Here is a 17,453-nt window from a genome sequence, read left to right as displayed (position 1 = left end):
TCTAATGCAGGAATAAAATAGAGGGTGTCAAAAATACATGAGGAGGTCTGTAGTTATAAGTGTCAACTGGCGCGAAAGTCTGGAAGTAATAGAGTAGGAAGTGAGATAGTGTTTTAGCCTATCCTGAATCTAGGCACAGTTCAATCGATACTTTGAGCAAATGGTAACTAAAACATAAAAGAATTTTCGAAGGAAATTGAAGTCCATGGAGATGACATAAAAAATATATGGTTCGCCTGTGACATTTGTAATTCTCTCAGAAACGGCAAAGCATTTGGACGATCCATTCAACGGTATATGCAAGACACTACCTGTGTGTATGGAAAAAGAGAATGGAAGTTAAATATCAACTGAAGTAACGCCATGGTAATGGAAAGTCCATTGACGTCAAAGGCTGGAAGTAATAGATTAGGAAGTGAGATAGGGTTGTAGCCTACCCTGAATGGCTCTGAGCACTACGGGACTTAACATCTGAGGTCATCAGTCCCCTAGAACTTAGAACTACTTAAACCTAACTAACCTAAGGACATCACACACATCCATGCCCGAGGCATGATTCGAATCTACGACCGTAGCAGTAGCGTGGTTCCAGACTGAAGCGCCTAGAACCGTTCGGCCACCCCGACCGCCTGTAGGCACAGTTCAATCTATACATTGAGCAAGCAATAAGGTGGGCTTCAAAAAAATATTTTCACTTTCGGAGGAGGAAATTGGAGATCGAAATTTCATGAAAAGATCTCGACACATCAAAAAACGTCTTTTTTTTCATAACTCCCACCCCAATTAGCGTATCATATCCCCTATTTAACGATAGTACAAAACGAGCTGCCCTTTTTTGAACTTTTACGCTGGCCTCTGTCAATCATATCTGGTTAGGATCCGATAACGCACCACATACTCTAACAGAGTACACTCAAGCGTAGAGTAAGCAGTCTTTTTAGTCGATCTGTTGTATTTTCTATGTGTTCTGCGAATCCACTGCCTTTGGCTCGCTTTCCGCAAACATTATCTACGCCATTGTTCGTATTGAGGAGGATCATCCCATATTTCACGTCCATAGTAAGAGCTTAACTGTAAACGTTCTGGAAGAGTTCTAGAGTTTCAAATAGATTTAGCCGAGACTGCTCCTAAGGAGTAAGTTAGGCTCAAGCACAAAAATCTCGTGAAAAACGTTGTACAATGTTTTTAGTAGTCGGTTTCGAAGGTAGCTTACTGTATTCTCTGCTCCTATTTCATGGCCCTGCCACGGCCCCTTAATCTGCTTTTTGTATCTCTTTTATTGCAGATAGCCAATTACCGTAAAAACGTATTTTCGTTTTTTAAACTTTTCAAACGTCTTAAAATTTTTAATTTCTTTTAATCTCAAGAATGTTTTGCCTTTTAATTTCACTGGTTTACAATCTGTCATTTTTTTATGTTGAGACTTTTCTGCTATTAACTGGAAATTTGTTTTTTTAATGTATTTCGGTCTCTGGATCATCTTTTTACTTCTGTTAGCATTAGTTTGTTATGCTTCCCATTCACGGTGTTTACAATGCATACGGCCCGGCAGCGTTACTGCTCACTCCGCAGCAGCCGCAAGGTTCACACAGGCGCGCTTATCAGCGTTCGATTAGTGGTGGTCTCGTACGTAAGCGTTTTCTTGTGGTTCATCATATCAGGACGACTGCTTTGCGTTCTCTGCAGCGCAGGGGTCAAACTTAATTTAACATTGGCCTATAGCGTGGCTTTTACCTGGTGTCCTATGGTGGTTTTATTTTTATAGATTGCATGCATTCCCATGGCAATTTTAAGGCAAAAAGCAGTTTCCCAGACTGCTTTTGAAAGTTGGGGTTCTTTGTACCCACAATTTCGATGTTATTTGATGGTCCACCTAAGATAGATGTTTGCCTACTAGTTAGTTGGGCATGGACATGATGTCCTACAACGCTAGGTAGGATATTGTTTTAATATTTCCATCTGATTGTTCAGTTTCTAATGTTAGATCCTTCATTATTTAAAATTTCTTAATTGTTTAAAGGAGTAGGCTGCAACTGTGGTCTTACTTCAGATTTAAGATACACCTGATTATGGGGCTAAAACCCCGAAACCGTTGTAGCGGATCTGGCGTGACAGACTTGGGTCAATAAAAGTATATTACGACTGTGAAAGTTTTGCTTGCCGTGAACGTGTCGCCGAACAGTCGCAGATGTCCGGAAAACAAAAATTAATCTTGTTCGTAATTGTTGTCCTTTAACTGAACTATCGATTTGTGGAATTTATTGTTTTGCCGAAATCTGGCGTATTCCTTTTAGGACTCATGTGAATGATTTCGCACTTTTTATTATTTAGAGTCAGTTGCAACTTTCTGAAGCACTTCGTCTGCGTCAGGACGAAATGATTTGTCAAAACTGCTGCTGTGGTGGTGTGGATAATTTTGTCCCGAAACAAGTTGTGACAATACTTACACGATTGACAACTGGGCTGAAAATCTTCAATATTGCTTGAATAACAGTTGTATGGTGAGTTCACATCAGATATTCGCGACAGATTTTGATGGGCCGATAATTACGTAATGCTGTTGCAGATAACTGATGTAAAGTCATCATACAACTGTTATTCAAGCAATATGGAAGATATTCAGCCCAGTTGTCAATCGTATAATTGTTGCCAAAATATGTTTCGGGAAACGATTATCGCATTCTCAAGCAGTAAAAATTTTATTTATCCCCTTAGGCCTCGTCAGAAAAACGAGCTGACAATGTGATAATGTTGTTTCGAAACATGTTGTGGCAATAATGACACGATTGACAACTGGGCTGAATATCCTCAATACTACTGTCGCAGATGTCGTCAACGTCTGCGCTGGTAGTGCCACTGTTCCCTCCGTAGCGTAAACGGTGCGACGAGTATCTCTTCCCCTTTTTTGCATCGAGAGCTCGGTTCCACACACCGTAAAGAGTCAGTCGCAGTCACGGTTGAATATGATCTCACACTTTCTTATTTCTACAGCCTCTTTTATAACAGAATTCCAATATGTAGGAGCCGGGGACAAAAATTTTATTTCGTCAAACGGTGTTTGTGAAGCTGTATTGCATATTCCCCCAGAAATATGTATAAGATCTATTTTACAACTTCCTAAGAAGATAAAGGAAATGCTAATTCCTGTTAAGGACAGTGTCCCCCTCAGGATCCTTGGGATTTAAAACACTTCTTGCAAATGCTGAAGAAATTACATGGTCAGTCCATCCGCAACGTTTCCGACCGCTGTGAAGAATATCAAAGGTATAATAAAAATCTAGAACTGGAGAAATCCGCAGTTGCTGGACAACACAAATAAACACAAAATACTGCTTGACGAAACAAATGTTTTGTCCTAGGCTCCTAAACACTGAGATTATGTTCTTAAAGAGAATACAGAAATAAGAATGTGTGAGAAGATCTTCAAACGTGACAGCGGGTATAATTCTAGGTTTAGAGAAGAGACAGAGATATTCGTCGCAATGCTGACGCTACGACGGCAGCGACAGCATTAGGTAATTACCGACCAATCAGAAGCCGTCTATGAGATATAAAGGGTGGTCCATTGATAGCGACCGGGCCAAATATCTCACGAAATAAGCATCAAACGAAAGAAACCACAAAGAACAAAACTCGTCTCGCTTGAAGGGGGAAACCAGATGGCTCTATGGTTGGCCCGCTATATAGCGCTGCCATAGGTCAAACGGATATCAACTGCGTTTTTTTTAAAGAGGAACCCCCATTTTTTATTACATATTCGTGTAGTACGTAAAGAAATATGAACGTTTTAGTTGGACTACTTTTTCCGCTTTGTGATAGATGACGCTGTAATCGCCACAAACGTATAAGTACGTGGTATCACGTAACATTCCGCCAGTGCGGACGGTATTTGCTTCGTGATACATTACCCCTGTTAAAATGGACCGTTTATCAATTGCGGGAAAGGTCGATGTCGTGTTGATGTATGGCTATTGTGATCAAAATGCCCAACGGGCATGTGCTATGTATGCTGCTCGGTATCCTGGACATTATCCAAGTGTCCGGACCGTTCGCCGGATAGTTACGTTATTTAAGGAAACAAGAAGTGTTCAGCCACATGTGAAACGTCAACCACATTCCGCAACAAATGATTATGCCCAAGTACGTGTTTTAGCTGCTGTCGCGGCTAATCCGCTCATTAGTAGCAGAGAAATTGTGCGAGAATCGGGAATCTCAAAAACGTCGGTGTTGAGAATGCTACATCAACATCGATTGCACCCGTACCATATTTCTATGCACCAGGAATTGCATGGCGACGACTTTGAACGTCGTGTACAGTTCTTCCACTGGGTACAATAGAAATTACGGGACAATGACAGCTTTCTTGCACGTGCTCTATTTAGTGACGAAGCGTCATTCACCAACAGCGGTATCGTAAACCGGCATAATAATGTATGATGCGGCATTATGGGAGGAAGGATAATTGGCCCCCATTTTAGCGATGTCAATCTAAATGGTGCAATGTATGCTGATTTCCTACGTAATGTTCTACCGACGATACTTCAAGATGTTTTACTGCTTGGCAGAATGGCGATGTACTTCCAACATGATGGATGTCCGGCACATAGCTCGCGTGCGGTTGAAGCGGTATTGAATAGCATATTTCATGAAAGGTGGATTGGTCGTCGATACACCATACCACGGCCCGCACGTTCACAGGATCTGACGTCCTCGGATTCCTTTCTGTGGGGAAATTTGAAGCATATTTGCTATCGTGATCCACCGACAACGCCTGACAACATGCGTCAGCGCATTGTCAATGCATGTGCGAACATTACGGAAGGCGAACTACTCGCTGTTGAGAGGAATGTCGTTACACGTATTGCCAAATGCACTGAGGTTGACGGACATCATTTTGAGCATTTATTGCATTAATGTGGTATTTACAGATAATCACGCTCTAACAGCATGTGTTCTCAGCAATGTTAAGTTCGCAAAGGTACATGTATCACATTGGAACAACGGAAATAAAATGTTCAAACGTACCTACGTTTGTATTTTAATTTAAAAAACCAATTTAAAAAACCTACCTGTTACTAACTGTTCGTCTAAAATTGTGAGCCGTATGTTTGTGGCTATTACAGCGCCATCTATCACAAAGCGGAAAAAGTGGTCCAACTAAAACGTTCAAATTTCTTTACGTACTACACGAAATGTGATAAAAAATGGGGGTTCCTATTTTAAAAATCGCAGTTGATATCCGTTTGACCTATGGCAGCGCCATCTAGCGGGCCAAACATAGCGCCATCTGGTTCCCCAATTCAAGCTAGACAAGTTTCGTTCTTTATAGTTTTTCCGTTTGACGCTTATTTCGTGAGGTATTTGGCGCAGTCACGATCACTGGACCACCCTGTATACCTGATAAGTCAAAACACTGTGACCACTGCCGCGAGGCTGGATGCCGCCTGGTGGCGTTGCTGTCACGTGACGCGCTATGAAAAATGTGTGAGGGCAGCAGAGACGGGCGGAGACCGCCCAGCGATGATATGGGCTGAAATGGGGAACTCACTGAGATAAGGACTTTGTCAAAGGACATATTGTTAGTGCGCAAAGCCTCTGAACCGGTATCTCAAAAACGACGGAGCTGTTCCAATGTTCACGTGCTACTGTCAAGAGAAGAAAAAAGAGGTAGAAGGATAGTGAAACTACCGATAGGAGCTAAACGGTTGGATGTCCACGACTATTCACAGAACGTGGGGTTCTGAGTCTTTTCCGCTCTGTGAAGTAGGGCAGATGTTAATCTGCGGCATCTCTGCCGAAAGAGCACAATACTGGTGCACGCACAATAGTTTCGAGCCACTTGTTTATCGTACACTGTCAAGCCTGGACCTTCGCAGCAGATCATCTCTATGTGTTCAAATGTTGATGCAACGACATAATCAGTTACATTTCAATGGGCACGGGATCATCGGGATTGGATCGTCGATCAATCGAAACGTGAATCACGTTTTCGCTGCACCAGGTCGCTGGTCGTCTCCACAAACGCCGTCATAGACATGAACGGTGGCTCGAAACACGCAGTGCGGCATGGTCGTAAGCTGATGGGAACAATATTATGCTATAGAAGACATTCTCCTTCGCTTGCGTGGGACCTGTGGTAGTAATCGAAGACACACAACAATTGCGTACCACCTGCATCCTTTCATACTTGAAGTCTTCCCCGACGGCGATGTCATCATTCAGCGGTATAATTGTCCATGCCTCGGAGTCAGAATCGTGCTACAGTGGTTTGAGAAGCACTATAGTGAACTCACGTTGATGCTTGGCCATCAATTTCACCCGATTTAAGGCCTGCGGAACCCATCTGTATCGCTATCCGATGCCATACCGAGTAAGCAAATCACCGGCCTGTTTTTTACGCGAATTACATGACCTGTGAGTAGACATCTAGTGCCACATAACTCCACAAACCTACTAAAAAACTGTAGGATCCGTGATACGCAGAATCAGTGATGTTTTTTGTTACAAGCTATTGAGCAGGTGGTTATAACGTCTTGGCTCATGAGTGTAAGACCGCCACAGCGGTAGTTTCCACAGGTAGTTGCTCCTGACGAAAACGATGGAGACAAATGTCGAAAGCTTGCGGTTTTGTCCTGAACTGACGCGGCAAGAAGTCCGAAAATGTTTGATAGAACCTGCCGTCGCGAAAAACTTTGTTCTCGGACTGTACTCCCATTGTTAGTGGTTGTGAATAATCAATACCGTGCCTAAGCAGTGTAAATTCTTTTACCTTTCCATCATTCAAAATGATATCCAGGTAATCTCTGTTACCAGAACGACAAAAGCTTTGCATGATTTCGTTTCGTTTTGTAGGAGATTCCAGCGAGACACCATGCCGACCATAACGGTCTATGGGAACGACCTGAGCCCACCAGCGCGAGCGGCCAGGATGGTAGCCGAGGCGGTGGGACTGGACGTGGATCTCAAGAGGACCTACCCCTTGAGAGGAGAGTGCAAGAAACCCGAATACATCAAGGTAATTCATTCGGTGGAGAGCAAAGGTACCTTAAAGCCACAACCACCCACCGCAGTGGCTGTTGTCAGACAAAGCCACTGACCATTGGTAGCTGCTCTCGGTCACCGGAAAGTCTCAAACCCACAAAATTAAACATCAATATTCTTAATGTCGGTTTGCTGCAGAATTCCAGAATATAATCGTAGTCCGAATACGAGAGACCTTCGTAAATAGTGCACAGGTTAGTATTACTGTAGACTGTTTGATGCAACAACGATGAAAATTACATCAGATGTAGTTGGGAACTTGAGGAAGAAGCAAGTGTTATTGTTATCTCGCTGTGTAACATAAATTTGGCGAGATGTAGAAATGGACCACTCCAGGGACTGTTGAAGACTAGAGGTCGTACATCAGAATCGAAACTTGTGGGGTAAAACCCCGACAGAAATTCACATTGCGTTAAGTGAAGTTCGTGATGAGTTTAAAGTGGGCTGTAGAACAGCTTCACGTTAGGTTAATCATATTCGTGGTGATCGTATGAACATAGAGCTTAATCCAAGACCAGGAAGGCCAGAAACGTCGACAGGTGAACGAAGCGTGAGACTTGTTGCAGATGCTCTTGAAAAAGATCGCAGTGAAACTTATGAGGAACTCTCTGAAGCCATGGGCATTGCCTCAACATTAGTGTTTCGTTGTCTGACAAACGATTTGAAGAAACAAATTCCTGCGAGATAGAGCTCAGACTGTTTGACTGCTGATGAGAAGCAGAAACGCCTGGACATTGCAACCTCGCTCTAACAACGAGTCGACTGCGAAGGTCAAGCAGTCTTATATTGTATTGTCGCTATTGATGAAGTGTGGATTGGAGACTGAACCGGAGTTGAAATTAAAATCTAATGAGTTGAGAGCGTCAGGTTTTCCATGTCCAAAAAAATTTCAACCTCTCAATCAAAGGTCAATCAAATGATGATTCTTACTTATTATCACTAGAGAATCATCTTGAAAGATAGAGCTCTATGGGGAACAAGTGTCACAGCAGTGTATTATCGTAAATTCATGGAAAACCCAACCTCAGTTGCTCGAGGCTTGGCCACTCATTCTCCACGAAAATTCTCGAACGTATATCGGCAATGTTGTAGCTCAAAAACTGTGAGAATACGGATGAGGAATGTTGGCTACATTGAACATGAGTCCACCAGTCTTCGAATTTTCAATTTCAATAAACTGCACCAACGGCCGCATACTTAAAGATATTTTATATTGTTCTGAAAGCAACCAGTTTCGGCAATTCATTTTGTCATCTTCAGGTTCCATACGATTTTACACAAATAAACGAACTTATCGGATCGTATAGCGCCGTAAAACACTGGATATTGTGAATTCGAATTGCTCCTGAAGTTGAAAAAAACCTACGCAAGGACGTCGCTATGTTTCTCTCGAAGAGCTCTCTATCACCGTTACACGATCCATTCGACAGACGAACAGAAGTCTGACTTAGATGGAATAATAGTTTCCGATACGTTGGGTTTACATCATAGAGAAGCAGGGAAACTACTGACGGAAGGTAGAGAGAATCTGAAATAAACAAGTAAATGTGGAAGTAAAAGAAGAATTGTATGCGTTATTTATGGACTGTTCCTCGCATAATACATTTCCTTGAAAGGGAAAGAGTCTTTCCACAAATCAACACAGATTTGCAAATCCTCTCACGGTATGTTACGAATCATGGATGGATGGCAGCAGGTAGATATCAGGTAAGCATTTGACACGGTGCCCCACGGCAGATTATTGACGAAGGCCTAAGCTTACCCTCTATGTTCCCAGATATGTGAGTGGCTCGAAGGCTTTTTAATAGAACTCAGTTTTTCTGGACGGCGAGCGCTTTTCATACATAAATTGTAACGGCGGATGTGCTTCAGGGAAGTATAATAGGACCACTGTTGTTAAGTACATACGTAAACTATCTGACGGACTGGGGAGCAGCAAACTGCGATGTTTTAGTGATGATGCTCCAGTGTACGGGCAAGCGTCGTGTGTTAGACGACTTTAATACAATTTCTGTTTGGTGCAGTAAATGACAGGTTGCTGGACATGAAAGTAGTACGTAAGGTTTCTTGTAGAGAAGGTGAAAGGTCTAGTTAAGTTTATGGGGTGAGTTCTGGAAAATGTAGCTCATATACGAGGGTGAGTCAAATGAAAACCTTAAATATTTGTTTAAATATTATTTATTGTGCAGAAGTGATACAAAGCTGTATAACTTTTCAACATAATCTCCCCCACGCTCAGTGCAAGTCCTCCAGCGCTTGCAAAGTGCATAAATTCCTTCAGATAAAAATTCTTTTGGTTGTCCGCGTAACCGCTCATGCACCGCTCATCAGAACGGAACTTCTTTCGTCCTAATGCATCTTTGAGTACTCCAAACATATGGTAATCACTTGGAACAAGGTCTGGTGAGTATGGTGGATGAGGAAGATACTCAAAATGCAGGTCTGTGATTGTTGAAACTGTTGTACGGGCAGTGTGAGGCCTTGCATTGTCATGTTGCAAAAGGACACCTGCTGACAGCAATCCACGTCGCTTTGATTTGAATTCAGACCGCAGATGACTTTTTAGGAGATCTGTGTATGATGCACTGGTAACAGTGGTCCCTCTTGGTACGTAATTCTCCAAAATGACGCCGTTTTAGTCCCTAAAGAGAGTCAACATAACCTTCCCTACTGATGGTTCTGTTCGAAACTTGAAATTTAAAGGGCACTAATGCTGTTTCAGTATACGTTTTATAGAATTCTTTAAGTCTGTTTGTGAGGTAACGGGCGGATTGTGACGCCCTGAAAATATTATAAGTTCAGAGTGGGCGTGGCCGCACGGGCAGCTCGGCCAGCCGGGGCCCGGCAGCAAACCCGTGGTGCCGAACGTTAGCCGGACGAGGGGGGGTAGTCCCAGCACATGGTCCAGCCGCATGGCTCGGAATTCCATTGTGACGCTGTGTCGATGGAGGAGACACGTTGGAAGTGCCAAAGATGGCGGACTTTGTGAAACCTTAATGGCAGACATTTCACTGTTCGTAGAGAAATTAATGGTAGCCAGATGAATCGTGCTACCTCAAAAAGAAACATGTGCATTACCATTATTTGCGAGACGATTCTGATGGTGAAATTAGATTTTCAATATATTTATTACTTTATAGGTTAGGATCTGACGGTAAATTACACACGTAACACCCAGCAACGAGTTTCCAAAATCTAAACGTTTCATCCGATTTCGTCGATCTACGTGTCCTTAGAAAGCTATTAGCGTAAATGTAAATTGGTTCGAATTACAGGCATGTAACGTAAATAGTATATGAGTTATTGGAGGTCAAAGTGGCCGATTATTATCGATCGCGTCAGGCCATAAGTACTCCACAGTTGCGCGAAGAAACGGTAGCAGCATGCTTATAAATATATTTATTCATCTATGTCTTTGTTTATTTCTGATATATACTATTCATGAAGAATTTTTTAAAAATATTCACTGTGTTTTAGAAAGTACAGACACATTATGCTACTGGCCTACCTTTTGTTGCTATTCCTTTGATATTTATTTATTTGATTTGTTTATCTATATAGTAATGTGTGTGTAAGAGCGTGTTTATGATCCAGCCATAGGAATATTTATTTAATTTCAAGTTTTTCGTACGTGTTTCAATATGTTTGAGAGTGCACATTGGCTTGGAGACATGGAGGGAGCGCTCTAGCCAATCACAGTGCTCGTTACTAAGACAGGCGTATGGAGGATGTGGGGGAGCATCGTTCTCGGAGAGGACACGGGGGAGTTCTGGAGGGTATATCAGAGCACGGGCATTGCTGGACGTGACGGCGCGATGGACGGGCAGTCGGCGGAAAGACTTGTACAGTGGAGCAGTTTGCGCATGGTCACGGAGGATAGAAATATTTCAGAGTGCCGACCTGTGCTCTTGTGCGATTTCCGTGGCTTATGCAGTGAAAATGTAGTATGCATTCAGAAGTTAATATTTCGCGAGCTATGTTGTTGTTCATAACTAATTACGTGAAGTAGGAATCTATTGCTTCCCTGTTACTCAACTCATATTTTATTTAATTGCTGGACCATCGACACCAATAAGTGTTTTGCAGAAATATACCGCATTCTCAAAAGTACTTCTACTGTCGTACTCATCATTTAAAGTTGTTAAGATAGTACCTGCACATTTTAATCTTTTTATAAATTTATATGTTACATTCATAATTCGCAGTTGCCGAGTGATAGAAACCTTCGGCCATTCCATTCAAGTGTGGTTTCTTATCATTTACTGGAGACTCAGCAGTATTTGGCCTATAATGCGGCAACTACGTATACCAGTCCCTAGACAACGAAACCAGCCAAAACTTTTGATATTGCAGCTCTGAGTCAGAGGGTACTTAGTAGAGGGCCACCTCATTTCGTTCATCACACCACACCATTTCATCATTTTATTTGAACCATTCTTGGGTACTGCTGGAATGTTTGGTTATCCCCCACTAGGTGACTCATGGAATCAATTCAGAGTATTGCTGATAGATTTGTTAGTGCTAAGTTCGAGCGGGTGTTACAGAAAAACTACGTGAACTCAAGTGGGAATCATTGGAGAAAAGACGTTATGTGGTAAAAAGTACTCTCCACAATGCATCGTATATTGGTTTGCGGAGTATGTATGTAGATAAAGATATAGAACTGCTTGCCAGTCGTGACATCATCGACTGCTCAATATACTGCTGCAGCTCGGCCACTGCGGGAGCATACTAGCGGCCACGTTGTGACTGCAGGCTGTTGTAAATACTGTGCGCACCATATTTTACTGCAGTTATCATGTAGATAAAAAGTTTTGATGACAAGGACGGTGGACAACTAGTAGAGTATGTGTGTAGTTTTCCTTTTCTATAGGACCACAGGTGTAAGGATATCAGAAATGTGCTTACAAAGATAAATCTATTGAAAATTTTGATACATGCTATAACATCTATATCTAGATAGCATAACCATAACTTTATCATCATTTCTTCCTCTTTCAGCAAAGAGAATGATATTACAGTCCCTTTTACGTACTAGCGTGCTTTGTTCTCTAATACGTTCTAATAACAAAGTGAAACGTATCGCAGTTTAATCAAAATACACTGCAATAACGTGCGGCAGTAATGGCTACCGTTCAAAGTCACAGCAGCGGGACACTGCAGCGACATAGTTGTACAACTCACAAGTTGCGAAGGGTCTTCAACACAATCGAAAAATTGGTGGCACCCACGACCGCTCAACCGCAGCCACAAACAAGGAGATGGATCTGGGGTCCGAACATCTCATTTGAGGATCAGATTTTCATCAATAGGAATTGAAATGAATCGATCTAAGAGGTCACAAAATCATCCTATTGTCCGTGGAGTGTTATAATGCCATAAATTTTGACGCAAAGCAGGCACCTGTAACCTTAACCATGGTTGGTTGACCTATACTCTCTGTCCACATCTTCATCATTACTGTGCAATTCACATTTAAGTGAATGACATAAGGCTCGTTGAACCATTTCAGGTTACTGCTTCAACGTTCCGCCACCTAATAGCACGTGGAAAAACAGAGACCAAAATATTTACGTTTGAGCTTTGTTTTCCAACGAACGTACACTGATCAGACAGAACATTATGACCACCTACCTGACAGCGGGTATATCCACTTCTGGCACGAATAACAGCGGCTATAACCCTACCACTACTACTGTAATTTAGTATGGTTTTACCTAAATAACAGAAAACCCAGTCTCTGTTTTGCCATGAAAAAATAGTCCTGTTACGGAAAAAGCCACTTGTAACCGTCTTATTAAATTTAGTTTAGTTTCCAAATAAAGTACTCTATGGGAAAGTAGTCCTATTAATAGGAAAAGCTCGTCAATAGAGTTACCCTTTTTACAGGATTTGACCGTATGTTGTGTCTAATGGATAAGTAAATCAGATTACTCACTTCTTTTCCCAAGATCTTACCCAGTGGTTAGACCGAAATGCAATATGAATAATATTATACAGAAGCTAGGACAACTCAGTTCCAAGCTCATTTAGTGGTTTAATACATGTACTAATGGTCGCTAGCCTACCCAGGCAATGAAACAGTGAAGTATTGGAAAAGCAGAAATATTAATTTTTCTTACTTTCTTGAAACTGTTTAAGTGTCTTCTGCAAATAAATATTACTCCACTTAAATAATGTTGGCCTAGACCCTTATAGATTACGTTTTTAAAAGAGAAAAAGTCCAGTAGATAACTTCAAGGAAGCTAAATAAATTTGGCCAGGGTGGACCTTTAGAAAAGAAGTTTCCATAATCAAAAAATTTAAATACTAAAATACGCAGATACTAAAGTGCACACTTTTTATAGTAAATATTTCACCTCACGAAAACCCCTTTCTCATTGGAATTAACTTTCAACAGCTACTATTCTTTGAACTATGTATAGTCATTTAACAGATTCTAGTAAATTGGTTACACTCTGCTTGAATTTTATATGAGCAAACCTTTACTATAACACTTTGCAGTAGTTAATAAAACACAAATCACCAATTTAAATGAAGCCTCTTTATATGAACTTGGCACTTTATAAGTATGTAAAATAGGATACTCGGATTTATCAAATACCAGGAAGGAACCCTATATAGGTGTACGATTAGAATGAAATAACAAGGAGAACCAGTTTCATTAATGTTCAAGAATGATTGTTAAAACACAGTTTAAATTAATGGTTCATGCTGTTAAAAGTAAAAATACAAAAAGAATCTTATCTGGTGGCTGTAGGCTTGGGTGTGGCGAACAACTATGAGCGCTATACTACCCACAGTACAGCCTGCAATCATCTTGCTGTATGGGCTTGGTTTCTCTTCTTAGCGTCGTTTTACATACAGTAGCCAAACAACTCGCAACTGTGCCGTGAGCCATTTTCAGTCTTCATCCGAGGCATTTTTGTGCATATTTGCGGTCAAAACTTCTCCTGCTCCACAAAGGTGTTGCCTCAATCACTGCTGCCTACAGATTGTTCGACTTACTTCCCGCGCTTGCTCTGGCTAGCGCGCCAATTCGCCCTTGCCAGCTTTTCCACTACCCAGAGCCACTTTCGTTTCAAACAAAAGCATACTGGCTTTTGCATAACAACTATTTCTTACATTGTTCCTAAGCGTGACCATTTCTTAAATCGTCAAATTTATATCTTCATGAACAATCACAAAATTATTTAACGTAATAAACGATTTACATCGTATTTTACATACATTGCTCACATACAATGCAAAGACTTAGAAGTCCAGTACAGCACAATTTGCTTTGCATCTTCAGAAAATATAATACCAATACGCGAAAATTTTACAACAAATATGCACATCGTAGTTTTGCCATTGGAAGTTATTATGAAAATAAAAGATCTGTGATTTCTACACAACGAGCTTTTCGACGTCAGTTCAACATTCCACGCAACAACGCCCTTCCTAGTGCAAACACAGTTCGGTCTTGGGTTCGGCAGTTGGAGTCAACTGGCAGCACACTAAGAATAGATGCACATGGACGACGCAGATTCATCAGAACGCCAGAAAATGTGCAGCGGGTGAGAACAGCAGTTCAACAATCGCTGCAACGTTCTGCTCGACGGCATTCTGTTGCATTGGGGATTTCAGACCGCAGTTTGAGAAGGATTCTGCAATGCGTTTCGAAGTCCCATCCTTTAAAAATAATGATTGCTCAAGAATTACGCCCAGCAGACTACGTCAACCGTCAAAATCTGTTGAGCAAATGCTTGCTCAGATCCCTCCGAATGCAGCTTTCTTCAATAGTGACGAGGCACATTTTCATCTTAGTGGGTACGTGAATAAGCAAAACTTTCACTACTGGGCTGAAAATAACCCCCGAATTATCAAAATATCCACGGGTGTACTGCCGGTCTACAGTGTCCAATGGGCACAATATTTCGGCGATCATGCATGTCGCCATCATCAGGTATAAACTGACGGACTGAGCTCCTGTGAACGTGCCGGCACGGAGATTCGTACGCTATGGCTGCTCAGAGGGAACTGGGTTCGGTCGCGGCGGCGACCGATTTAAATACCCTCCGCCCGCGGCGCGCTCCTTCCGCCGTCCGCGCCCCGCGCCACGGTCGCGCGGTGGAACAGATTGCGACGGCGTCTGAGATGACGTCGGTGTGATGGCTCTGTCCACCGTGGTCGTCACAACTAGCCCTGCTAAGATTATAGCCACAGTCATGGTTTATGAGGTCGTCATTGGTGCGAATTTCGATGGCCTCTCTAACAACGCTGCCCCTGTATATCGACGTCTGTACCAGAATCCTCGTGCGTTCATACTCCATAGCGTGATTTTCCGACAAACAATGTTTAGCGACCGCCGACTTGCTCGGATAAATCAGTCGAGTGTGCCTCTGGTGTTCACGGCATCGATCCTCGACGGTACGCATCGTCTGACCAATATACGACTTGCCACATTGACACGGAATCTGGTACACGCCGGCCTTCCTCAAACCGAGGTCATCTTTGGCGCTTCCCACCAGTGCACGAGTTTTATTCGGAGGACAAAACACAGTTCCGACCCGGTGTTTCTTCAAAATGCGGGCGATTTTCCCCGAGGGTGCGCCTGTATATGGAATAAACGCAGTACCTACCTCCTGCCTCGTGATTTCATCCATCTCCACAGGTTGTGCTGTAGTGGTTGGATGGAGAGCACGTTGAATCTGCCACTCTGAGTACCCATTTTTTCGAAATACAGTTCTCAGATGTTCCAGTTCCTGGGGTAGACTCTCTGCGTTAGAGACAGTTCGCGCCCTATGTACTAGTGTTTTAAGTACCCCATTCCTCTGTGAAGGGTGGTGGCAGCTGTCTGCGTGCAAGTGTGCGTTGTCTTCCGATACACCCCATGACCTAGGGTGCCGTCAGCCCTTCCCTTGACCAAGACGTCAAGGAAAGGTAATTTACCCTCCGTTTCAGTCTCCATAGTGAATTTGATGTTGGGGTGTATGGAGTTTAGATGTGTAAGGAAGTCAAGGAGTTTATCCGTACCATGTGGCTAGATGACGAACGTGTCGTCCACGTAACGGAAAAAGCAATCAGGTTTCCATTCGGATGACGACAAGGCTTTCTCCTCGAAGTTCTCCATGTACAAATTCGCTACCACCGGTGAGAGTGGGCTAACCATGGCGACTCCCTCCGTTTGTTCTCCATTAAAAAGAAAATATGTAGAAGTCAAGACATGCCTAAATAGTTCAGTGGTCTTCTAATCAAACTTCTGACTAATCAGTTCTAGTGACTCGCAGGGGTACCCTCGTAAACAAGGAAACGACGTCAAAACTCACCATCACACCGACGTCATCTCAGACGCCGTCGCAATCTGTTCCACCGCGCGGCCGTGGCGCTGGGCGCGGACGGCGGAAGGAGCGCGCCGCGGGCGGAGGGTATTTTAATCGGCCGCCGCCGCGACCGAAGCCAGTTCTCTCTGAGTAACCATAGCGTACGGATCTCCGTGCCGGCCCGTTCACAGGAGCTCAGTCCGTCAGTTTACCTGATGATGGCGACATATATGATCGCCGAAATATTGTGCCCGTTGGACACTGTAGACCGGCAGTACACCCGTGGATATTTTGATTATCAAATACGCCGGGAGAAACTCAAGAATCACAGCCCCCGAATTATTCGTGAAAGACCGCATCATTCTCCTATAGTGACAGTATGGTGTGCCAATCACAATTTGGCGTGGTAGGCCCTTACTTTTTTGAGGAGGAATGAGTGACCATGACAGTGAATTCCACACGTTATGCTTCAATGTTGCAAAATTTTCTGCAACCCAGAATGGACGAAATTGTTGAACATGGATTGGGGGACTTGTGGTTCCAACAAGATGGAGCTACTGCTCACACAGTTCGAAATTCACTTGATGCTTTGAGAGAAGTCTTCCAGGAACGCCGCATCTCTTTGAGGGGTGATGTCGGGTGAACTTCGCGGTCACCAGATTTGAGCATTTGGGACTACTTTCTTTGGGGATAGCTGAAGGAAAAGGTTTTCAAAAGCCGCCCTCACACCCTTTTAGAGTTAAAAGAACGGATTATTTACGAAGTGAATCCCATGTCCCGCGATATGTGTGCAAGAGCTGCTGGAAACTTCAGGGATCGTCTACATCAATGTTTTGATGCCAACGGCCGCCATATTGAGGACGTTATTTTCAAAACTAAATGAATGTAAAATGGTATATTGTACAAATTTAGAAAATAAAAACATTTTTTCTCTATACGTCCAGATTTACTTTTTATTGCTCCTTAAAACAGCTTTGTCGGTTCTGCCACACCCATTATATGCCTCTGTATCAATTATGTGTCGATACAGGTAAGCCTGATTGAAATACCCAAAAACAATAGGTTACATTACAGCATTGTCCTCCTGAACAAACACATATACTTAAG

At 42.7% G+C, this 17,453-nt stretch overlaps 1 protein-coding gene across 1 annotated transcript in view; it reads left to right on the top strand.

Annotated features, from left to right (window-relative positions):
• Nucleotides 1–17,453, top strand: part of LOC124595790 (glutathione S-transferase 1-like) — a 50,070-nt gene that overhangs the window by 11,287 nt on the left and 21,330 nt on the right. The window contains exon 2 of the mRNA XM_047134678.1: nucleotides 6,853–7,015. Coding sequence (XP_046990634.1) covers nucleotides 6,872–7,015 — 144 coding nt within the window. The 5' untranslated portion in view covers nucleotides 6,853–6,871. The remainder of the gene's footprint in view (nucleotides 1–6,852; nucleotides 7,016–17,453) is intronic.

This window comes from Schistocerca americana, chromosome 2 (genome assembly GCF_021461395.2).
Source record: "Schistocerca americana isolate TAMUIC-IGC-003095 chromosome 2, iqSchAmer2.1, whole genome shotgun sequence".
Taxonomy (NCBI): Eukaryota; Metazoa; Arthropoda; class Insecta; order Orthoptera; family Acrididae; genus Schistocerca; species Schistocerca americana.
This window is presented reverse-complemented; position numbering and strand designations above follow the sequence as displayed.